Source organism: Hypanus sabinus, chromosome 13, assembly GCF_030144855.1.
Source record: "Hypanus sabinus isolate sHypSab1 chromosome 13, sHypSab1.hap1, whole genome shotgun sequence".
Taxonomy (NCBI): domain Eukaryota; kingdom Metazoa; phylum Chordata; class Chondrichthyes; order Myliobatiformes; family Dasyatidae; genus Hypanus; species Hypanus sabinus.
The window spans coordinates 4,759,367-4,785,848 of NC_082718.1; the positions used below are offsets into that span (position 1 = coordinate 4,759,367).

The 26,482-nt window shown below is 39.6% G+C and overlaps 1 protein-coding gene across 1 annotated transcript in view; it reads right to left on the reverse strand.

Moving 5' to 3' along the window:
- Positions 1–26,482, reverse strand: part of snd1 (staphylococcal nuclease and tudor domain containing 1) — a 990,315-nt gene that overhangs the window by 743,830 nt on the left and 220,003 nt on the right. Inside the window, exon 12 of the mRNA XM_059987006.1 lies at positions 3,600–3,700. Within this exon, the coding sequence (XP_059842989.1) occupies positions 3,600–3,700 (101 nt within the window). The remainder of the gene's footprint in view (positions 1–3,599; positions 3,701–26,482) is intronic.

Sequence of the window (26,482 nt, forward strand, 5' to 3'; positions counted from 1 at the left end):
CTTTCATCTTCAAGGCCTTTAATTAAACTTAGCTTGTAGATTACAAAGTCATTGTACAGGTAACCCAAAGCCTGTAGCCAAAGTTTCACAGCTACATAAAGCAACCTAGCACAAGACTTATCAAGTAATATTACATAAGAGTGCCATTTGTAAAGATGAAACCCCAAATATGTCCACAATTATTTCAAGTTCAATTACATTACCACTGCTGGCTTCCCCATTAGTTGGGGCATCACTCTGAGAAATTAACTGGCCAAGCCACATACAGTGGTGCTAGAAAGTTCATGAAATCTTTAAAATGTTCTCTATTTCTGCATAAATATTACCTAAAATGTGATCAGATTTTGATGTGCCCTGAAACAAGATAAAAGAGAATGCAATTAAATAAACACAGAAAACATTATATTTGTTCATTTATTTATTGAGAAAAATGATCCAATATTACATGTTGGAAAAAGTATGTGACCCTCTAGGATTACCAGTTCACTTAAAGGGAAAATTAGTCAAGTGTTTCAATCAATGGGATGACAAGCAGGTGTGACTATGGGAGGCCCTTCCCTACATAAAGAACATAAAACCTGGGTCTTCACTATCAAAGTTTGATCTACACCATAGGTTTTTGGAAATGTGCTATGCCTCGATCAAAGGAGATTTCTTAAGACCTCAGAAAAAAAGTTGTTGATGTTCACTGGGCTGTAAAAGGATACAAAAACATTTCTAAAGAGTTTGCGCTCCACCAACCCACAGTCAGGCAGATGGTGTACAAATAGAGGAAATTCATTACCGTTGTTACTCTCCCCAGGAGTGGTTGAACAATAATAATCACTCCAAGGTCAAGGCATGTAATATTCCAGGAGGTCACAGGGAACGACGAGGTAGCATCTAAGGCGCTACAGGCCTCTCTTGCATGGCTAATGTCAGTGTTCATGGGTCTACCATCAGGCAAACACTGAATAACAATGGTGTGTATCGTAGGATTCCAAGGAGAAAGCCACTGCTCTCCAAGAAAAACATTCCTGCCTGTCTAAAGTTTGCTAAAGACCAGGTGGATAAGACAGAAGGCTATTAGAAGAATGTTCTGTAGACAGACGAGTCCAAAATAGAACTTTCTGGCTTAAATGAGAAGAGTTATGTTTGGCAAAAAGCAAACACTGCATTGCGGCGTAAGAACCTCATCCCATCTGTGAAACATGGTGGCAGTGTCATGGTTTGGGCCTGCTTTTCTGCATCAGGACCAGGACAGCTTGATGGAACTATGAATTCTGAACTGTACCAGCAACTTCTACAGAAAAATGTCAAGGTATCTGTTCGTGAACTGAAGCTCAAGAGAAAGTGGATCATTCAGCAAGACAACAACCCTAAACACACAAGCCAGTCTACCAAAGAATACTTAAAGCAGAAGAAATTTCATATTTTGGAGTGACCAAGTCAAAGTCCTGACCTTAATCCCATAGAAATGTTGTGGAAGGACCTGAAGCAAGCAGTTCATGTAAGGAATCCCACCAATATCCCAGAGGTGAAGCAGTTTTGTAAGGAGGAATAGCCTAAATTCCTTCAAGTTGATATGCAGGATGATCACCAGTTACCAGAAATATTTGGTTAAAGTTATTGTTGCACAAGGGGATCACACGTTACGGAAAGCAAAGGCCCACATAATTTTTCCAACGAAAACATGTAGTAATGGATCACTTTTCTCAATAAATGAATGTACAAGTGTGATTTTTTTGTATTTTTGGTTTAATTGGTTTCTCTTTATCTAGTTTTAGGACTTGCATGAAGATCTAATCACATTAAGTCATATTTATGCAGAAAAAAAAAATTCTAAAGGGTTCACAAACTTTCTAGCACCACTGCATTATCTGCAGCAAATGACTCACAATTTCTCAAAACCTTTCTGATCAACAAGTCACAAATGTTCAGTAAGAGTATTATCAACTTGTTTAAGCACATCTAGCTCAAACAATATAAACTAGTAGCCTGCACAGCATTACATTTACCCCCGCAAAAAAACACTTTCTCACAATCACCACACTGCGGTGCAGTATGTACCATCTTCAGAATCCACTACAACTGCTTGCCACAGCTCTTCCCAACCAGGGTCAGCGTCTACCAAAAAGAGAAATAGCAAGTACATGTACAATATTTCCTCTTAAATTTCAATCTCCAATTACTATCACTCCCTATCCTGTCAGAGGCAGTGGTCAGAAGCACCCTGGCAATTCAAAAAAGTTACCCCATCACCACCCTCTGAATAGATCAACATAGCAACACTCATGTGAAATTTTATTTTTTTATACATTGGAAGCATGTGTTGCTTTTTCAGTATTTACATGTGGAGTGTAGATACCATTGGCAAAATCTGCTGCTGAAGGGGAGTACACAATCAAGCATCTTGGCATATTGAACTTCTTTAAGTGTTGTAAGATCTCAGACATCCAGTGACAAACATGCCTAAACTTGTAATTCTTGCTGAAAGCAACTGCATTCTAGTTAGGTGGTGAGTTACTCTTCACAGAAAGCCAGCCTTGGTCCTGCTCTTGAAGGCATGATACTTAAATGGCTGGTCCTGTGATTTCTTTGGACAATGGTAACCCTCCAGTATGTTGAAAGTAGGGAATCTTGACATGAGAGTAATGTTATTGGGTCTTAAGAAAGTTATTCTGCAGCACCATACGAGTTTTCTAAAAGACTGATTGGACCGCACTGGGGATTGTGCGCATTTTGATCACCACACTATAGAAAGGAAGTTGTTGAGCTGGAAAAAGTGCAGAAGATTCATCAGGATGGTGCCTGATTAGAGAACATTAATTATGGAGAGAGATTTAACAGATTGGTCTTGTTTTCATTAGAATGAAAGAAGCTGAGGGCCTACACTTGGAGGAAGAATCTGGGTCATTAATTCTTCAAGTGGATCAATGGTAACCCCAGCTGAATTAATAAACCGTGACAAATTAATTCAGCACCAATATTTATACAATTATTATCACTGCACATTTGATGCACCATCAATAACTCTCGGAGACGTGAATCCAGATATAGGCTTTTATTCGCTGAAAGAAAGAACAAGCAGCAAGTGACCACCACATAACATCCTGGAGACTGAGGCCGGGCCTGTGCCTCCAATCGCCTTTATACCGGGGTCTGTGGGAGGAGCCACAGGAGCAGTCAGCAGTGGGGGGCATGTCCAGACAGATATATGTAGTTCACCACAACATTACTCTTCACAAATGCCAAATAATTTCTTTTGTCTGAAAACAGAATTACTGAAACAAATTTTTCTTAAACAGTCTTGACTGGATATAGGAATACAACAACCGCAACTCTCAATGCCATCATTTTCAAACATTTGTTTCAAGTAGTATAACTTTCAGTTTAATATATTTGAAGCCCAAAATCACCTTTCAGGTAACTATCCAGACTAAATGGAGTTGAAACAAATTGAATAACTCAAAACATTATCCCAGTTAGCCAAAAGCCAGATATGCCAAATTTGCCAGCCTGTTTTCTCCCCACAGCCAAGTGTCTTATGACATAATTATTTTCCATTAATAAAAAACACAAAGTTTTTTTAAGATCTGCTCAAGCTTTGATCTACTTACATTCCACCAATAGTAACTGTAGAACAGGTGCGTTCAGGGAATGCTGGGGTCACATTCGTGGCCGGGGTGGCTTGCCTGATGTAATCCACTGTTACGTTAACCTAATGAACAAGGAAAAAGAAAGATCAGTTGCTGGCATTTCAAATTGATGTAATTTCCATCTACAAAGGACCAAATTTGCAGATCACAACTGATCAAGTACTAGATCAAAAAAAGGAGTTTGACATTTGAAGTCCATCCAAAGATCCATGGGAAACTCGCTTTTGCCAGAATAAGTCAAAGATCATGAAAAGATGATAGATATCTAAAACATTATTTCTAGGCATCGCAAGATATTTAAAGATTTTTATAAGGCAGTGAGCAAGAAACACATCAGTTAGGACAACTTTAGCTCACGCTCAACTAACCATGCTTTCATGAAAGCACAAGTGAGGACTGCTGAGCGCATCGTTGGAGCCTCCCTGCCCTCGATTGTGGACCTGTACTCTTCCAGGTTGAAGAAGAGGGCGGGGAACATCATAAAGGACTCCTCTCATCCTGCGCACGGACTGTTTGAACTGCTTCCGTCGGTAGGCGCTTCAGATCCCTCCAGACTAAGACTAATGGGCACTGGAGAAGTTTTTCCCTACTGCGGTCACTTTGCTGAACAGTTAACTGCCAGTTAACTGTCGGCTAACTATTACTTGGATTGCACTACTTGTATGTATAATCTATATTTTCATTTATATTTATCATTATTATTGTTATGAGCAGAGAGACAACATCTGCCGGAAGTAAATTCCTTGTACATGTACAGGTACTTGGCGATTAAAGTCTGATTCTGATTCTGATATGTCTAATGCAAATTTTAAAAGTTCAGATTGGGCTTAAAGTAGAGAAACTAATATTTTTAAGGAAAAGGGCGGAATTTAGATAAAAGGAGACACAGCTCAACCACAAAATACTGAATAGTACAATAGGATTGGGAAGCAAAGCCGTCTCTTTATGCCGTTAAAGCACTATTTCTCGGTAGAACTTTCTACTCCTGATATCTTTGAAGTTGAGCAGATAAAAAACCAGTGAAAACTAAATATCAATTATCTTCTTAGTGACTGCAGAACCACTGGACCAATTCCCCACAAGCAGCATATTTAGAACGAAAATGACTGGGGTTAGTTTTGATAAGCACTTACAAGTGCACTACTATAAATATCCTTAAACCATTATGCACTCTTCTTCATCTCAATAACCACTCTCCTTCTATCCAAGTGAAATAATTATAAGTGGAGAGCCTTGCATAAAGAGTCGGGAAATTACTGGGAAAAAATTCTAAGAGACAGGGCTTAGGCTCATTAAGAAAGGCTGGGGCTGATTTTGGAGAAATGGTAGAATCCTTAATAAAATTGTCATATCAATATACTTAGAAATTAATAGAACTGAGTAGCTTTAATGTGAATTCATGAAAGAGAAATAATGTTTGACTAATATCTTGCAGGTGTTTTTGAGGATTTCTTATAGAACATGAAAGGTAACAAGTAGATATGCAGAACATGGATTTTCTAAATATTTTCAGTAAGGTCCCACCAAAGTAAATCGGTGAACAAAGTTAAACTACATAGAATTGGGATCAATTTTGAGTGTGAATTTAGACTTAGATTAACAAATTGAAAAAAAGTAGGAATAAACAAGCCTTTACTATAGGCAGATGATGACTAGTGGGCACCAACTACTCACCACAATGTGACTAAGCTGCTAAAATATAACGTTTGGAAATCTGTTTGTGATACAAGATTAAATGGGCATGACATCTTAAAATACAGAAGGACAACAACAGTTCCACGTTTCATTTAAATGCAACAACTACATAAAATGGTACTCGTGTGCGACAAGCGAGGCAAAACATTAATTCAAGATCAAGCCAGAATTATTGGTTGTACCGATTTTATTAGATATCCATTTCAAGATCATTCACTAAAATTTATAATTATTAATCCTCCTTTATAAGGTTGTGGAAAGTGCCTGGATTAGACTAGCAGCCCAGGCGTTAAGTATTTGAGTTGGGATATCATGTTGCAGCTGAACAAGATGTCAGTGAGGCTGCATTGGAGCAGTGTGTGCAGTTTGGATCACCACACTATAGGAACGATGTGCTTCAGTTAAAGAGGTAGGAGAAAAGATTCACAAGGATGTTGCTGGGACTGGAAGGGTGAGTTACAAGCAGAGAGACTAGATTCAGATCTTCCCTGGAATGAAAGAGGTTGCGGGACTAGACTTATAAAGATAAATAAAATTATGAAGGGCATAGATTTAAGTTGCGAGGGAAGAAATTCAAAGGTGGTCTGAGGAGCAAAACACAGAGGGTGGTGATTATGTAGAACAAGCTGCCAGAAGAGAAGCTAGAGGTGGATACAGTTACAGCATTTAAAAAAAACATTCAGACAGGTAAGTAGATAGGAAGGACGGGATTAGAAGGATATGGACAAACACAGGTAAATGGGACTTGCTCTAATAGGCACCTTGATCAGTACGGACAAGACGGGGTAAAGGGCCTGTTTACATACTCTAATACAATGACTCAATTTCTATCAGATAATGCATAATCTGATCACTGTTCTTTTTACTAAGTATGAGAAAATTTATATTTGGACTTACAGCTGCAGCATCTCTATTCCATGGACATATAGAAATATCAATAACTGATTTATACCAAACTGAATCGTACCCTATAAATGACCATCCTCAAGCTGTATCGGTTTATGAACTGCAACTTCTGGTACTTTACAGAACTTAAAATTAGTACAATTTTATGATCAATGGTAATTTTTAAAGTAATGAAAAGCAATTATTCTAATCATGTAAATTCCAGATTGCTGAATTGCTAATAATATGCTACAGTTAAATCAGCTCCGAATCTTACCTTCAGCAACATAATCAAGATTGCCAGCCTATTTAAGATTACTAACAAGAATGATCAAAGCTGTTAATTCAGCAGAACCGAATTAGCATGATGTGGTATACTGGAAACTGAATGTACTGATCCAAGTAGAGATTACAAAACTCCATTATGTCATTCCCTGGCATTTTGGGTGCATGATCCTGAGGGGACTCAAGTCAAGTAGGCTCCCAAAATCAATAAATCACATCTGGTTTAGGGGAATTCAAAGGCTTTGAAATGCATTGCAGTGAGCACAATTACCAACTCAACAAATTAAGATAACATTTTAAAATAACCAACTGAAGCCAATTAGATTCAATAAGACTCATACGCATAACCCAATTAATAGTGGCACCAATTTAAAAACAATATTTTAGCAGAAGCATTATGCAAACTGATAATGCATATAAAGCTCTTAAAACAAACATTTTCTATTATAATTGTAGGTATTCCAATTGGTATAGACCACTTGAACAGCACCAATTCTTTCCATATTGAGTATTATGTACAGCATCCCTTATAATGAAACTAGAGACAGTGCACTGAAAAAGTATTCAGCACCTGCCCAGAACCGTTTTCACATTTTACTGACTCATTTTCTAAATTAAGTACATTGAAGTAGGATGTTTGAGCTAATCTACAAAACATTGTCAAATCAAAAGAAATATTCCAAAACCTGCTAACAATTTACTAAAAAATTACCAAAATTATGAGGCTGAAAAGGTATTCATCCCCTTTGTGATTACTACACTAACTTTCCTTGGGTGCAATATACATATTACCTTACCAACTCACTCATTTTGTTGACGTGGTATATTACAGGATCACCTGTTTTCGATGAATTCATAATAAACACCCCTTCTCTCTAAGGTACATCACTACGGTAGATTTTCAAGGGAAGAAACCAAAATGAAGACAAAAGAGCATTGAAGAGAAGTCAGGGAAATGATAATGTGAGGAAGAGTACAAGACCATCTGAACATCCTCGGAGCTCAGAGCAGTCCATCGTGAGAAAGTGGAAAACATCTGAAACCACAGTCACACTGCTTTGGTCAGACCACCCCTCTAAACTTAGTCGGCAGAGAAGAATGGCACTTTTAAAAGAGGTGACTGTGACACCAACAGACACTCTGAGTGAGCAGCAGAAATCAGTGACTGCAACTGGCTCCACAATCTCTAACACCTGCACACAAGGGTATATGTGGAAGAGTGGTAAGGAAGAAGCCCTGACCAAAACAAAAGTGCATCTGTGTGGATAAGGATATTGTAAAGATGTGATCTTGTAGTCAGATGAGATGAAAGGACTTTCTGGCCTCAACATTGAGCGGTGTGCTGCGCATAAGCCAGGTAACAGCACCCTTCCTGTAAAGTATGGTGGATGTAGTATAATGCTATGGGGATACTTCACAGCAGCGTTGACTGGAAATCTGATCAGGATTGATAAGAAGCTGAATGCTGCTAAATACAGAGAAACTGAATAAAAATTTGCTAGCCTCTGGCAGAAAGCTTAAACTGAAGAGGAAGTTGTTCTTTCAGCAGGACAACGACCCAAAGCACACAACCAGAGCAAGCACAGCGTGGCTTCAAATGTAGAAAGCTGATGTCCTTGAGTGGCCCAGAGTACCCAATCAAATATCTTTAGCAAGACCTCAAGATTGCTGTCCACCGCTGCTCCCTACGAACTAGGCACAGCTTGAGCAGTTTTGCAAGGAGGGATGGACAAAGCTTGTTCCATCGAGTTGTGCAAAGCTGAAAGGGATTTATCCAAAAAGACTACTAGTGGTACTAGCTGCAAGTGGTAATTCAACTAAGTACTGAGCAAACAGGGACAAACTTTTGATCAGCTGACATTTCAGTTTTTGTATTTTTAGTTTTTCATGCTTTACAATTGTCCCTGTTTTTTTTTTGGGGGGGGGGGGAAGGAGCATGTGATTCAGAAATAAAAATTCTCAGTTAAATTGATCAAAATCCCTGGTTATAATTCTGACTTATGTGAAGAAAGGGTTGGGGACTGAATGCTTCTACAAGGCACTGTAAACTAGTACAAAAAAGTGCCAAAGCTGCACTGTAAACACTGAACACTGGATTTACTCAGCAAACCAGGCAGAATTGGAGAGGTCAATGAGCTGTCCTTTCTCTCCTATTCCTGCTACATTTGTAGCAGTTCTCAACCATGTGGATACTCAACAGACTAGACAGCATTTGTACAGAGACAGACATCGATAATTTTTCAGGTCAATTAATCTACATCAGGTTTAGAAAAAATGAAAAGGTAAGCATGTGGAGAGACACAGTTGCCATGGATAGCTCCTTAAAGTAATTCCTCAGCTTTTACTTCACTTCCACTCAGTCCAGGGGCCTTCAACATCTTCTTTCTCAAAAAAATCACAATCCTCTATAAAGGTTCTCAGTCATCCAGGTCACAGCGGCAGTTAATCAAGGCAAATGGACTTCCTGTGTTGTCTATAAAACTTTTTGCCACTCATCTAAGAGTTCTAAACAACACAGCAAGTCCAGTTGTCTTAATTTACTGCTGCTGTTTTAGAGAGAAACACAATCCTCAAATCCTATCCCTTTCCCTGGTATCATCACTTCTTAAACCTTTTCCTAATCCATGTTTTGTATGTCATAGAAAATATTCACATGTCTGTCATCAGACTGGAAAGGAAGTGGGTGTCGGGACTCAGCTGTGACCCCCAAACCAACAAACATGCGGTGACAGCGTATCCAAATTTTATTGCCCTAAATCCAAATCATAATGTGTCACAAAAATATAAAAACATTATTATTTATTTCTTTCAGAACCCTGTACATTCTGCAAACTAAACTCCACTACACCCTACCTTCCCCCTTCCATAAGATAAATGTTAGCCTTTTCTGTTTAATAACAGCATAGCATCACTTTATCACTCATAAAATGGCTTAATATGCAAGCAAAACATCTGGGAGGATCACATCTCTATTTATAATATGAGATTGAAAGGAAAGACGAGGTTCACTTCACAGAAAGTCACAATACAGATGGTTTTCTAGGATTTTTTTTTGATGAGATAAACAACAAAAGTGAAGGGAATGCAAACAATACCATTAAAGCAGATTTTCAAAATAACAGTTCAGAAAAACTGTAACTCAAACAATGGTAGGTTGAATAAAAAAAACTAACTGACTCGAGGGCAAAAAGAGAGCTCTGATAACTGGTCACTTTTTCAGACTGCAGGACAGTAGACAGTGATGCGCCCTGGCTGCCAATGTCAAGGCAAATACATTTTTTTTGTTATATATATTCTCAGCATTTGCAGAAGCAAAATTTCTATTTGCAGGCAACACTAAACCTGCAGAGGTGTGATACACAATATGAGAAGATAACAAGAGAACCTAGAGGCTACCAGAATGGACAGAGAGGTCACAGGTAAGCTGAAGAAATACACTTCAGCAGAATGATAGAAGGGAGACAATAATACACATGCTAAAGAGTAAGTACATGTAGAAAGATGGACTGCTTAAGCATATGGGTTCCTGTACCATATATAGAGGCTGAACTCAAAAGCAGGGAGATTTTTTGAACCTTTAGAAAAACCTAAATAAGCCAAACTTGAAATCTGCACCCATTTCTAATCACAAATCCACAGCACATTACTGGCCCTTCAGTCCACAATGCTGTGCCGACCATGTAACCTACTCTAGAAACTAAAGCTCCATGCACCTACCTAAGAGTCTCTTCAAAGACCCGACTGTATCTGCCTCTACCACCATTGGCAGGGCATTGTGTGAAACACTTACCTCTGACGACCCCCTCTATCTACTTCCAAGCACCTTAAAACAATGTCCCCTTGTGTTAGCCATTTCAGCCCTGGGAAAAGACTCTGGCTATCCATATGTTCAATACCTCTCATCACTTTATACATTTCCATCAGGTCACCTATCATCCTCCGTCGCTCCAAGGAGAAAAGGCCAAGCTCACTCAACCTATTCTCATAAGGCACAATCTCCAATCCAGGCAATGTCATTGTAAATCTCTTCTGCACTCTCTCTACAGTATCCACATCCTTCCTTTTTTTGTAATTTATTTTTTTATTGAAGTTTATCATCAAACATTTCCATAAGATGTATTTCAGACATTGTACATATATATCATATAATCATATATATCACAAATCTCCACAAAGTATTTATCTGAGGTATACACTTATAGAAAAGAGTGGAAAGAAAAAACAAGCAAAAGGAAAGAACTATGTACAAGTAGGGAGTGATTTTTTTTAACAACAGATTCATTGATTTGTGAGAATAAAATCAGGCCTATGAGGCATTATGTAGTTAAACCATTTTTCCCAATATGAATCAAATTGTTCCAGCTTATGATTAACAGATGCTGCTATCTTCTCCATTTTGTAAATGTCCATTGTAATTTCCATCCATGTATTTAAAAGTTGGGCTGTCCTGTGATAACTATTTCCTAGTAAGAATCTTTTTACCAGCCACCAACAGTATATTCATTAAATATTTATCTCTTTTCAAACATTCTTGAGGTATATACCCAAAATATATGGTCTTATTCTCTAAGGGTAATTCACATTTAAAGATGTCTTGTAGGGCATTGTCAATCCCCCTCCAATAGTCTTTGATAACAGGACAGTCCCAAAAATATGATAATGATTTGCATTTTGATTTCCACAATTTCTCCAGCAAACAGGGAGGTTACTATCATAATGGGATTTCTGAGAGGGTGTAATAAAATATCTTATCAAGTTTTTCCATCCAAACTCCCTCCATTTCTGAGAACTGGTACACTTCCATTGATACCTCCATATTGTTGTCCATCCTTCCTCAGATATAATTATCTCTCCTTCCTTCTCCCATTTTGTTTTAATGTATGAAGTCAAATGTGCTTTAAGATTTAACAACCCCTTATACATGCTTGAAATGATTCTACTACCATTATCTGAATTATATGCTTTTCTAAAGAGCTCTATCAAGCATGTATTTGCCTTGGTTACATTTTTAAGCGTCTTATTAACATATTGTCGCATCTGTAAATACTGATAAAAAATCTTGCTTTTCTAATAAGTGTTTCTTTTTAAGCATTTCAAAACTGAACAGTGTTCCTTCTTTCATTATGTTGCAAAGAACTGTTATTCCTTTAGCTATCCAGTCCTTAAATCTAGCATCCAATTTATTTGGTGTAAAATCAGAGTCATATGCACATCATTTAAGAATTGTGATATCTTCCTCTAGATTATATTCTTTTATAGTAGTTTTCCATATTTTAAGACATCCTTCCTAAGGTGAGGTGACCAGAACAGAACACAGTGCTCCAGCTGGGGTCTAACTAAGGTCTTCTATAGCCATAACAATACCTCATGGCTCTTGAACTCATTCCCACGGTTGATGAAGGCCAACACACCATATGCCTTCTTGACAACAGTGTTAACCTGTGCTTTGAGTGTCCTATGGATCCACGATCTCTCTGATCCAACACAACGCCAAGAGTATTACCGCTGTAATGTCTGACAACCCTCTGGATTATCCACAACACCTCCAACTTTTGTGTCATCAGTAAACTTACTAAACCACCCTTCTACTTCCTCATCCAGGTGATTTATATTTTAAAAAATCACAAAGAGGAGGTGTCCCAGAACAGATCCCTGCAGAACACCACTGGTCTCCAACCACCATGCAGAATATGAACCATTTACAACTGCCCTTTGCCTTCTGTGGGCAAGCCAATTCTAGACCCAAACAGCAAGGTTTCCTTAGATCCCATGCCTCATGACTTTCTGAATGAGCCTTGCATGGGGAACCTTATCAAATGCCTTACTGAAATCCATATACACTACACTACATCATTGATGATCTACATTCAATGTGTTTTGTTACATTCTCAAAGAATTCAATCAGACTTCAAAGTCACGATCTACCCTTGACAAAGACATGCTGACTATCCCAAGTTGGAGTAACACACATGTGTTACTCTGGTTAGCAATCAGTAGTGAGCGATGTACCTCAGGGGTCAGTGCTGGGCCTGCAAGTGTTCACGAAATACATTAATGATCTGGAAGAGGGGGCCAACTGTAGTGCATCCAAGTTTGCTGATGATACTAAACTGAGCAGAAAAGCAAATTGTGCAGAAGATATGGAGTGTCTGCAGAGAGATATAGATAGGTTAAGTGAGCGAGCAAGGGTCCGGCAGATGGAATACACCCTATCCTCGTTATATGCGGGGGATAGGTTCCTTGCAGTCAACACATAGTATGGAAAACGCATAATGTGAACAACTATTTAAATGGAGAAAATAGGGATGCGTTCTGGAGGGCTTCCTAAATATGTTTTATCTGTAATTTATTCACATCTTCATACCAATACGACAAAAGCAGTACCACAAGGCAACATTCGTCTTATACTTCATCAATTTAAGGTAATATTCAACGTAATAAATCATAGAAAGTTAGCATACTAGGGTGTACAGTACTCACCAACATTGGCAGGTTTAGGATGTCTAAATGTTTAGGATAGGCTGGCGCATTGTCATGAAACAAAAGAACTTTAAAGGCAAGATTCTGTTCCCAGCAGTAGCATTAAGACTCAACAGCAAAATGATTAACAAACCAATCTTCAAAGATTTGACCAGTGACCCATGCTTTCTTGTTAGCTGCCCAGTGGACAGGAAGCATATTCTTACTCAACCCCTTAAGAGCACGGGGATTTAGTGAACGGTAAACTAAGAGAGGCTTCATCTTACAGTCTCCTTCAGCATTGCAGCACAAAAGCAGAGTCAATCTATCCTTTGCTGCCTTGAAACCTGACGCAGTCTTTTCATCCTTACTTACGTAAGTGCGTTTCGGCATACAGTTCTAAAAAAGCCTGGTCTCGTCTGCATTAAACACCTGCTTTGGTGTGATGCCTAACTCAACTATCATAGCCCACAACTGCAAAGGGTAGCATTCAGCAGCCATTTGGCTGATGGCCAAGGACTTCACAAAGGATGCTTAGGAGGCACAGTTAAATATTTCAAGCACAAAATCAGTGCACCAAAGGTAATAACAACAGAAATTTAAGAGCACAAGATCGCACATCTGCTGCCAAAACCAATGTAAGACTGGCGGGAGTGAGACTGCAAGGCGTACGCATGTGACTTGTATTGGCAGGAAAGTGGTGCTTTTCGTCCCAACAGTCTCACTAACTGTGAGTTTTGGACGCATATAAGGAGAAGTTTGTAGAAATAGGTGCGTCTGGAGACGCAAATAACGAGGATAGAGTGTGCCATGTTGGGAAATCTGAGGTCATCCACTTTGGAAGGAAGAGTCAAAGAGCAGATTATTATTTAAATGGTAAAAAATATTACTGGAGTACTGCATGCAGTTCTGGTCTCCTTACTTGAGGAGGGATATACCAGTTTTCGAGGCAGTGCAGAGGAGGTTGATTCCAGGGATGAGGGGGTGAGACTCTGAGGAGAGTCCCCTGGGACTGTACTCGCTGGAGTTCAGAAGAATAAGAGGAGATTTTATGGAAACATATAAAATTATGAAAGGTACAGATAAGATAGAGGCAGAAAAGTTGTTTCCACTGGTAGGTGAGACTAGAATGAGGGGACATAGCCTCAAGATTCGGGGGGAGTAGATTTAGGATGGAGATGAGGAACTGCTTTTCCGAGAGAGTGGTGAGTTTGTGGAATTCTCTGCCCAATGAAGCAGTTGAGGCTTCCTCAGTAAATATATATAAGACAAGCGTGGATAGATTTTGCATAGTTGGGGAATGAAGGGTTATGGGGAAAAGGCAAGTAGGTGGAGATGAGTCCACGGCCAGATCAACCATGATCTTATTGAATGGCGCAGCAGGCTCGACAGGCCGGATGGCCTTCTCCTGCTCCTATTTTTTAAGTTCCAAGTTAAAATCACCCATCATAACAAGCCTATTGTTATTGCACCTTTCCAGAATCTGCCTCCCCATCTGCTCTATTACTACTGGGGGGAGGGTGTCCAATAAAAAAAACAGTACATCCCTCCTTTCCTGTTTCTGACTTCCACCCACACAGAGTAGACAATCCCTCCATGACTTCCTCCTTTTGTGCAGCTGTGATACTATCCCTAATTAACAATACATGTCCCACCTCTTATCTCCCTCCCTGTGCTTTTCTTTTTGAACATCTGGTGCAGCACACTCAGCAGCTATTTCTGCCCCTTGAGACATCCCAGTGTCTGCAATGGCCACAACAATATATTGATACAAGCTCTAAGTTTATCCCCCTTGTTTATGATACTCCTTGCATTTAAACGGACATATCTCAAACCATCTGGCTCAGTGCAACTTTACTCTATCATCTCTACTTGTGTACCAACCGCCCCATCCTCTGCCTCTTCCCTTCAGTTCCCAGCCCTTTGCAAATCTAGTTTAAATTTTCCTCAATAGCATGACCAAACCTCCCTCCCCGGATATTGGTTCCCCTCCAGTTCAAGTGCAACCACTCCCACTTGTACAGGTCAACCCTTCCCTAGAAAAGGTTCTAATGATGCAAGGACTTAAAACTCTGCCTCCTGTGCCATCTCCTCAGCCACTCATTTGACTGTACCATCTTCCTGTTCTGACTTTCCCTAGCTCGTTGCATTGGGATTAATATGGAGATTACCACCTTGGAGATCCTGTGCTTCAGCCTCCTTTCTAACTCCCTAAACTTAACTGCACAAGACCTCTACCCCTCTCCTGCCTATGCCATTAGTACAAATATGTATCACAACCTCTGCCTGCTCACCCTCCCCTTCAAGAATATTCTGCAACTGCTCAGAGACATCGTGGACCCTAGCACCCGGGAGGCAGTACACTATACTGGTGCATCTTTTGCTGCCACAGGATCTCCTATCTGTCCTCCTAACTATCCAGCGCCTATGACTATTGCTCCACCTGACTTCACCCCACCCTTCTGAGGCTTAGAGCTGATCTGACTGCTGCTTTCTTACCCAGATAGGTCATCCCTCGCAGCAATATCTAAAGGGATATACCTTTTGCTGAGGGGAATAGCCACAGGGGACCCTGCACTGACTTCTTTCTGCTTTTACCTCTTGATGTTCACCCATCTACTCCCTGGATGCTGCACCCTGGGTATAACCACATGCTCACATGTCTTATCTAACAACTGCTCTGTCTCCTGAATGATCCTAAGTTCATCCAACTCCAGCTCCTTAATTTTTACAGATGCACCGTAGAAAGCATTCTTCTAGTGTGCATGACAACCTGGTATAGAAGTTGTCCCATCCAAGACCAGAAGAAGCTGCAAAAGATAGTGAACACAGCCCAGTACATCACACAAACCAATCTTCCATCCTTAGACTCACTTTACACGGCACACTGTCAGAGCAGTGCTGCCAGGATAATCAAGGAGACGACCCACCCAGCCAACACACTTTTTGTCCCTCTTCCCTCTGGGAGAAGGTTCAGGAGCTTGAAGACTCATACAGCCAGATTTGGGAACAGTTTCTTTCCAACTGTGGTAAGACTGCAGAACGGATCCTGACCCGGATCTGAGCCGTACCTTCCAAATATCCAGACCTGTCTCTCGGCTTTTTTTGCACTACCTTACTTTCCCTTTTCTATTTTCTAATTATGATTTATAATTTAAATTTTTATTATATTTACTTCGATTTGTACTTCAGGGAGCACGAAGCACAGAATCAAATATCACTGTGATGATTGTACGCTCTAGTATCAATTGTTCGGTGACAATAAAGTAATAAATTATTTAAACTATTTAAAAACTATTTAATGTGGTCTTTCAGGAACTAGAATTGGCTGCTCTTCCCGCAAGTGTAGTAATCACGGAGACCATCAGATTCCATGAATTCCCACATCCTAGAGGAGGGGCATTCTACTGCAATATCAGCCATCCTGTCTGCACTGTACTATGGGCAACCAAGACCAAATCAGCAATAATGAAAGGAAAACCCTAATCTTCTTACCTGTTTCTTTGGCTTCAGTCTCTTCTCATGGAAGCCTCTAAGTTCCAACTCTGACTCTGTCTACCACTCCAATTTTAGGCAGGACATTACAAACCTCTAGAAAGGACCTTTACAGGGAAAACTGGTTTCAGCTGCCTGATTACAGGGGAGAGGCAGGGACTATTCTGCTTCAAGCAAAGACAGCTGAGGCAGATTTGTAAGAGGTAAACAAGATCATGATCTGTTTAGACAGGGTGAATAGGGAGAAACTGTTCACATTACCAGCTCTTCTGATGACTAGTACAACATACGAGGGGAGATTGATAAGTTTGTGGCCTAAGGTAGAAGGAGATGAGTTATTAACTTCAAACTTTCTACATAATCACTCAAAGAACTGCATGTGCATGTAACGAGAGCTGTATAACTCATCTCCTGCTACCTTAGGCCACCAACTCATCAACCACTCCTGCCGTAGACACTTTTTGGAGGTCCAAGATCCGTATGCTCCACGACCGCTGGACTAAGTGTGTAAATGTAGGAAGGGACTATGTTGAAAAATAAATGTGCTATGTTTTCTAAATTGACTCCTTCTACCTTAGGCCATGAACTTATCAATCACCCCTTATATAGATTCAAAGAGACGGGCAGGCAGAAGATACAGGGGAAAATCAGAAGTCAAAATACAAAATGGTTATGGTCTGGAACCCACTGTTTTTAATTGTGCTGGAAAAAAATCCAATCAGAGTCTTTAAGGTAATTTGATGAGCATGAGGGAAAATAATCTGCAGGGCTATGGAGAGACATGGAAAGAGTGAGAAAATGGGACCAAGTAAATTGCTCTACAATGAGCAACACTTATTTAGTAGGTCAAATGACTTCTATTTCAGCTATAGTAATTCTATGTTTCTGCAAATCTTCCTAACCATTGCAACTTCACCATATTAAACATTATTATGTCCACCAACTCTTACACTCAATTCAAATATCAGACTTTGCTACTATTCATCTACCCTCACTTACAAACCTCTAGAACTACCAAGAGTCCTCCAGTTCGACAAACAGCTTAAAAATATAAAGCAAAAACAAAATCAGCTGATTTAATGCAAGAAGAGAGTGAAATGTTTAGCAACTGGGAGGTGGAAGACATTACATTCACTATTATTTTGTTAAAATAAAGATTTACATGCTATATTAACAGAAGTCATTAATCAGCATTCGATTAGCTTACACTTATAGTAAGTGATGTGATGGTTAAGATTCCGTTGAAGCTGAACAAATGCCCTAAGTCAATCAACATTTAGCCACCAGGTGGCGAATCTTTGGAATTCGCTGCCATAGACAGCTGTAGAGGCCAATTCATTTGGTATGCTTAACGTGGACCTTGATAGGCTCTTGATTAGTAAGGGCAACAAAGATTACAGGCAAAAGGCAGGAGATTGGGTTAGAGAGGAATAATAAATCAGGCATGATTGTATGGTGGAGCAAACTCAATTGGCTGAAACACCTAATTTTACTCCTATTTCTTTTGGTCCAATACATTTGACAGATACACAATTCTTGAGCGTCATCTTCCATAAATACCAGAAAAGTAGACTGCTCTTGTTACACGGTCAGAGTCTATCACTGAATTGGCTACATTCAGTTGAAAACAAAAACAAATTATATCAATATACTAACTATATCGTTCTGACACTTTATACATGCCTAGTCATGTCACACCAGGCAGTATATCTAGTGGAAATACCATTCACTAGACTTATCAGAAACGTCCGAAGCATTTCCTCCCTTCATACTTGGTAGCAAATGTAAAGCTGTTGAGATAAATGGGGGAAAATCCACTGAAATCTGTGTTCTCATACCTTTACAGACAAGAATTACACTGCCACAACTGGAGAGTAATCTATTTAATGACAGCTGTGCAGTCATGGAAAGCTGAAAAGGACATTTCTTTCACAATATAAACCAGGAAAGCTGCAATAATGCAGACAAACATGAACATTTCCTTAAAGCACCATACTCACTGCAAATAAAAGCCAACTTGTGAAATGTAACTGTTTTAATCCCTATTTGTGTTTGTCTTACCTTCTCTTTATCATAAAGAGCAACAAATTGCTCAAATGGATAAAGTCAATATGTATTAAGATGAGATTTAGCAGGGGAGGCCATTCTGTCCCTAGAGAATATTCTGACAAAGAATGTTCAACCTGAAATGTCAACTCTATTTCTCTTTCCAAAGCATAATGACCTGACAAGCCGATTATTTCCATCATTTACTGCTATTTTCTTAAAGCTTCATTAGTGTCCTTACCTTTGTCAATACGTGTATCAGGTTTTCTGGTTCTCCAACTAATGTGCTGGGACAATCCTAGAAATTATGGAATTCTGGAACTTAGATTGCTAACGTAACCATTATCTATACAATCGCCTCTTTTAGAATCCAGGAATGGAGACCATCAGACACTACTTACTTGTCTAATTTAGTACCTCAAATTTCTCTAATGCATGTTTTCTTGTGCTAATCATGATTTAATATTCCTAATCATTAAACACTGGTTGCTTATCCATCTCCAAGAATTTTTTTTGACCTACAATTTCCAAGAAGCAATACTCTGGACATGCTCATCGCTCTCCTACTGTACTTGCTATGAACACATCCCAGATACAAACTTCCTGAACAAAACCAGCAAAATATCACACTGCTAATGGATTTCCAATCAGAAACAGTACCTTCTCACCAATACCCCTGAAAATGCTTTGACAGTTCGCTGAGTCAAGCCCCAGACTTAACAGGTTATCACAACTGCCAAACACAACATGACTGTAACAGTCATTTAATGAACTAATTCCTCATTTTGCTTTAATTTATAAGAAAAAAATACATTCACTAGAAATGGTTAAAATGTTTGAATGCACTTTATTCAACTCAAACAGAAAGACAAATTACCTGAAATTTATATCTGTTGATGTAGCAATTCCATTCAATAGGCAGATACCCATCTTTAAATACTGAGAATCTGCATGAAATAGCTATTCCCCCAATAGGTTCCATGAGAAGCTTAATGGCAGGATACAGCTGGAACAAAATGGCATTCTCATGTGAGAAAATTGAAATCTGCTGCACTTGCATATTCCAGGCATCCAATAAGTAAGGTAATCCTTCTAGATGAGGCAACAGTTTACCAGTGAATCTATTCTCACCAATGCAACCTCCTCTACATTGGTGAGATCTGTTGTAAAATGGGGACTGCTTCTCAAGCACCTCCACACCATCCACCACAAGCAGGACTTCCCGGTGGCCAAACAGTTTGATACTGATTCCCATTCCCATTCTAATATGTTAGTCCATGGCCTCCATTTATGCCAAGATAGTCACTTCAGAGTGAACACATTCTGTTCCATCTGGGTAGCCTTCACCTGAAAGCATGAACATCGATTTCTCCTTCTGGTAAACAAATCCCCCCACCTTCTCTATTCTCCTCTCTGACCTTTTATTTCTTCTTACCTGGCTATTGCTTGCCTCTGGCTCCCTTTCTCCTTTACTCCACTCTCCTCTCCCATCAGACTCCTTCTCCAACCCCCACCTTTTCATTCTGGCATCTTCTCCCTTCCTGAAGAAGGGTCTCAGATGAAACATCGACTATCTATTCATTTCCATACATGCTGTATGCTGAATTCCTCCAGCATTTTATACGAGTTGCTTTGGACTTCAAGCATCTGCAGACTTTCTCATAGTATTCAAGTAAATATCAAGAATTCTGCATAAAACAGAAAAATTCATGACAGTGGGCCAAATCAAATACATTGCTTGAACAAAATGCCCACTCTATCCAATAAATTACTTGAACAAAATGCTCACATTGTCCAACCAGCCGGACTCAACAGGGCCAGATGTGCAAGGCTAATTGTGTTAATCCACTACAATAAACTTTCAAAAGCAAGTAAATTTCAGGTAGTGTACAACAAAGACACTGATGCCAGACCTCCCTGATCACCTCTGACAGGGCCACTTTCTTTAGCTACTCTTCACCTTCATGTAGTTGTAAATCTTACAATTTCAACTGAAAGTTGCGATTAACACACGCAGTCAAATGCATTTGAGCAGAATCTTTGCAATTGATTCCTACTGTACCAGCAATTTGTCTGCACAAGTCTTTCTAGAAAATGAAGTGAACTGATTTTTTTTTGACCCAATACTGATTCAAGTTTTCAAAATGGTCAAGAAACAAAATAATCTGTGGATGCTGGCAATCTGAAATAAATTTTAAAATGTTCCAAGTGTTTAGGAAGCCATGGAGGATCTGAGCAGAGAGGACTATTCAACAGGTGGAAAAATGAGGAAATCAGCTTGTTTTAAGTTCTGGTAATGCTGAGAGATCAAGAGAATCTCCGTCATATTATGGAGACCAAGATTACCCAGGGGACAAAAAATGTTGTGAAATCATAGCTGACCTGCCTGCAGGAGTGCAAATGGTAAGAGATGAATAAGAACAAAAGAGAGGGAGAGAAAATTAAATACAGTGATGCAGAACACGACAAAAACTTGAAAAACTGAAATGAAGGAGATATTCAGAAGATCTGGCAGCATCTGTGAAAAGAGAACAGAATAGATGAGTGTTATAGTCAGATGACCTGGCATTAGAACTGCCCAGTTCTACCACAAACAAGAAAGGCTTAGTTATCTGTTATCAAATTCAATAAGCTTTGAGGGTTGGAGCATTCCCAGAAAATAGATGAGATGTTGTCATTCAAGCTTATCTTGGGCTTTATTGGAAGAGGCCAAACAAAGAGGTGTCAGTGTGGAAGTGGGATACTGTAGCCGTGTGCTACACGCAGCGCTAAAATAACGACACGGAGTCGGGAAACTGCAGTTAAAGAAGATTTTATTCGAACTTCACAGCCTTGCGCGGGCGCGGATGCTGTAGGGGGCACGTACTCACAATCCCGCGCAGACTTTTCTCTTTGTTGGTGAAGCAGACCTGGCGCCCTTTTGGGACTGGCCTTTGTGCCGGCGCGCTGGCTATTTGTGAGCCGGTTCGAGTGCGCTAGGAAGCGGGTCGCCACAATACATAAAATAAAGTGACAAGCTACTAGAAACTCGAGGTCACCTTGAGCCACAAGCAACAAAGGTTCTGCATTGAAGTTGAAAACAGCTTCACTTCCTTATTCATCTAGCTGAACTGATTCTTGCAGTGAACTGGGTCTCGGCCAGCTTATCTTCTTCATAACATCCAATCCCACCAAACCATAACCATGCATCGAAAAGCAAACAGACTGTTGCGCTAAATACTAAACTTTGAATTTGCATTTTCAATTAACCAGCTTTTCTTGCTTGCATTGGAACTGGTAAATTCTGAAGATCACCCAGATGGCAGAATGGCAGAATATAATATTAATGATAAGACTCTTGGCACTGTGGAGGATCAGAGGGATCTTGGGATCCGAGTCCATAGTACGCTCCAAGCAGCTGCGCAGGTTGACGCCGTGGTTAAGAAGGCATACAATGTATTGGCCTTCATCAATCATGGAATTGAATTTAGGAGCCAAGAGGTAATGTTGCAGTTATATAGCACTCTGGTCAGACCTCACTTGGAGTACTGTGCTCAGTTCTGGTCACCTCACTATAGGAAGGATGTGGAAACCATAAAAAGGGTGCAGAGGAGATTTACAAGGATGTTGCCTGGATTGGGGAACAGGCCTTATGAGAACAGGTTGAGTAAACTCGGCCTTTTGTCCTTGGAGCAACGGAGGATGAGAGGTGACCTGGCAGATGTGTATAAGATGATGAGAGGCATTGATTGTGTGGATAGTCAGAGGCTTTTTCCCAGGGCTGAAATGGTTGCCACAAGAGGACACAAGTTTAAGGTGCTGGGGAGTAGGTACAGAGGAGATGTCAGGGGTAAGATTTTTTACGCAGAGAGTGGTGAGTGCGTGGAATGGGCTGCCGGCAAAGGAGGTGTAGGCGGATACAGTAGTCTTTTAAGAGACTTTTGGATAGGTATATGGAGCTTAGTAAAATAGAGGGCAATAGGTAAATCTAGTAATTTCTAAGGTAGGGACATGTTCGGCACAACTTTGTGGGCTGAAGGGCCTGTATTGTGCTGTAGGTTTTCTATGTTTCTATGTAAAATTTATCCAGTTCATCTCTCTTTACATATGTTGCCCCAATATGCCGAGTACTACCATGCTTTCATTTTAGATTTCACTGCTCAGCAACTTGAAGTATTATGGTTTTAATACTGCAGCAGTGGCTCTACTCCTTTCCACACAACAGAACTTACTACACATAAACAAACATCCTGTCAAGTTGAAACTCAGTAAACAGCAGGGAACTAAATAAGAATCGTCCTTTTTCTAGTGATAGCTAATGACTTGCAATTAAGCTTCCCCAACTTGTAGATAGGTCAATGATTCAACTCCACTACACTGAGCAAGGACAAACTGCCAAGGTTACAGATAAAAGCCAATTACAAAATGACAGAAAATACAAGACATTCTTTCAATAAACTATTCAAATATGAATTTGCTGACTAGTATAACTAGTGGTACACAGAGAGAAAAAAAGAAGAAATCTCAGTAATCATAAATGCTGACAGCTTGTTATGCAAAGTTGGTACAGAATGTTTAATACACTGGGTGTGTGGGGGAGGGGTAGGAGGGGAGAAAGAAAAATGAAGAAATGCTAAAAAAAAGTTTAAGGAGCAACACCTTACTCTTCAGGAATAAACAAACTAATTACCAAGCTAGTAAAAGATGTTCACTGACTTCTCACACACAAGCATTGTGATAAAATATTTGGAATTTGTTGGATACACAAATCTCTGCAAAACTCCGAGGATCAAGTTGCTGGATGACATCCAAACCCTCAACACGCTTTCAATTGGTCAATGGAATAACAGATAAATAGATCTCAAAAAGCAGTTGATATAAATACACTGAAGTAAACTGCATAATAGTATGTTCAATAAATCCTCCATTTATACCTTCAACTGAAGCTAATGGAGAACATAAAATGGACAGAGACAATCAACACAATAAAGAGAAATCCATTCCAACTAATTACTGTCTATTTTCTATTACTACCAGTCTATTTTCATTCAACAATAAAACGAAGTAAAATGTCATCAATGATATTCAGTAGTACTCAGGGCCAAGACCTTGCTCATGAATACCCAGTTTGAATTTTGTCTGGACCACTCAATTCCAAACCTAACTGCAGCCATTGTCCAATCCTGGGCAGAAATATTACATTGCACAAAGGAGACAAAGGTCACTATCCTGCACATCAAAGCATCAATTGATGGAGTGCTGTACAAGTAAAACTGAAGACAATCTTCCCATAGCCTAGTGTTGCATCTTCCACAGAAAAAATAGTTGTTAATGGAAAGCAATCAAATCCCATCAGTATGACTGAGGCATTGCCTTCAGCATAGCCATCTTCAGTTGCATCACTTTCCCTCTGCAATGTCACAAGCATTTGTAGATGATTTAATTTGATTTGCAACTAATTATAATGAAGCAAAACCACCACAAAAATTTTCATCCATGTATGACTTTTTTGCAGCTTTGCTGCATTTGATTCTGCTTTGTTTTGAAGGGCAAATACTATTTGCCTCATACAGGATCATCTACAAGAGAGGTGTCTGAAGACATCAAACTGCAATTCACAGCTTCATAGTTACGCAATCCACTGCTACTAACACTTCGGATGATTGGCTAAATTTTAATCCCGATCAGAAATCGAACAATGTCATCTACATACTCTAGCTACATTTTCTGTCAAATTATTTTGTAAAAATCTTATCTAGACATAATACATGCAAAATAATATTCTCTACTTAGCTGAACAACTAAAGTTACATGAGAACTCATTGCTTGACACCATCCAAAATAACCAACCAGTTTGAGTGGCAGCCATTCATAACACAAAACATTCAATTTGAATAGCACTTTGCACCAGCACAAATTACACAGCAATATCTCTACAGCTTCTTTGACAGCTTCTCCAAAACATGAAACCATTTCCACAATTGAGAAAGGCAGCAAAGACAATGAACTCCACCACTTTCAATTGACGATGTTCACAAAAGTAGTCATGATATTAAAGAATCTGATCAGTTGATTAAACAAGCAGACCAATCCAGACTTGACAAAAACATTTTCGATAATTGACATTTCCAAAACAGATTGTACATTTAACATGGTTTACTGCCAGGATCAAGTGTCAAAGATTAACAGATGTAATTGTTTCCTGATGCTACCATTTGCTTCCCCTTGACACAGCAATTTCATTTTATGAAGCATTTCATATTGATAGAAGACATGATACCAACACAAAAACAATAAATTGCCGGAACAACTATAAAGTTGTTTAAATGAGTACTCTCAAGTTTATCAATATTTTCTCATTTCTTAATTCCTTAGTTCAGTTTGATCAACCCCCCCCCCCCCCCATTTTATCACAACATGACCCATTTCCATATTACCCATGTTCCTTACTTTAAGAGCACCCAGCAACAAATCATCCATGGGCCTTTGGGGTAGAATACCAAACATTTAAACTTCTGAAGAGATTTCAACACGTGTTTTACCTCTTCCAATTCCGAGCCATAAAAACATATTGCCTGTGTAACAGTAACAGGCAGCACCCCCCCCCCCCCACTTCTTCACCTGATTCAAAGAATGAGGACCTGGATGTGTGGTTATATGTGCCTTTTGCTAAATCAACATTGATTGAGGAAGAGACTCCTGGCTCTTCTCCCACTGAGTCAGGTGAAGTGGGGGTAATCTGTGGGCAGCCTGGTTACAGCGAGACTTTGCAGTGGAGGAAGCGGGGTTTGGTCACGGGACAGAGGGCTCCGAGTTGCAGGTGGGCACGAGTGATAGATCAGGGGAGGCCTCGCCAGGTAGACCTGTAGTATCCCACTTAGGGGTGGGGGCCGGCCTAACCTCGCCTGTTGGGGGCCCAGTAGTCCGCCTGCAGTTCTGCGGAGTCCTCTTACTAGGTGTAAGCTCCAAGTCAGGCTCTGGGTCTACCTGCACCTCTTGACCCAGAGGCAACAGGTAGTTCTGATGGAGAACCTTGACAAGCCATCCCCATCCTCTGGTCTTCTGACTTTCTCCATTCGCGTCCTCTCTCTCCATCGCTTCCCGACAAAAGACCGTGAAAAACCCAGACACACAAGAACAATATTTCTCCCATTGGATAGCCCCTGCATTCCAAAGTCCCATTATCTCTAGTCATAACCCAAACATTCCTGCTACAGAGAAACCATTACCTTAACATATCTCTGCGTATAATGATAACTTATGTATATCTATCCCACGAGTAATGCCAAAAATGTTAGGTGATTCTCTAATAGCAATTGCCCAAAGGTTCCACAGCAATATCAAATAATAATGGACTAAGAGGACAGCCTTGCCTGGTGCCCCGAAATAAACGAAAAAAGAGAGATCTTTGATTATTAATAAAAACCGAGGCTAATGGAGTATGATATATCAACTTAATCCAGGATATAAATGTCAGACTAAAATTAAACTTCTCAAGCACAGTAAATAAATATGGCCATTCAACTCTATCAAATGCTTTCTCCGCATCTAATGAAATGACACATTCTGAGGTACTGCGTGAAGGAGTATAAACAATATTCAATAATCTCCTAATATTGAAAAAAGAACAGCGATTTTTAATAGAACCAATTTGATCCTCCGAGATAATTTGAGGTAATACCTTCTCCAGCCTGGTCGCCAATAACTTAGAAAAGATCTTGGAATCTACATTCAATAGAGATATTGGTCTATAAGATGTACAGTCAGTAGGGTCTTTATCTTTTTTAAAGAAATGGAAGCTCTATAAAAAGATTGTGGTAATTTACCTAGTCTAATTGCTCCTTCAAAAATCCTGCATAACCAAGGAGACAGAGTAGAGGAAAAAAACTTTAAAAATTCCACTGTATACCCATCTGGACCTGGTGCTTTCCCAGAATTCATAGAGGAAATAACACCTTTAATTTCTGCATCCGTAGTAGGAGTTTCTAATATTAAAAGTT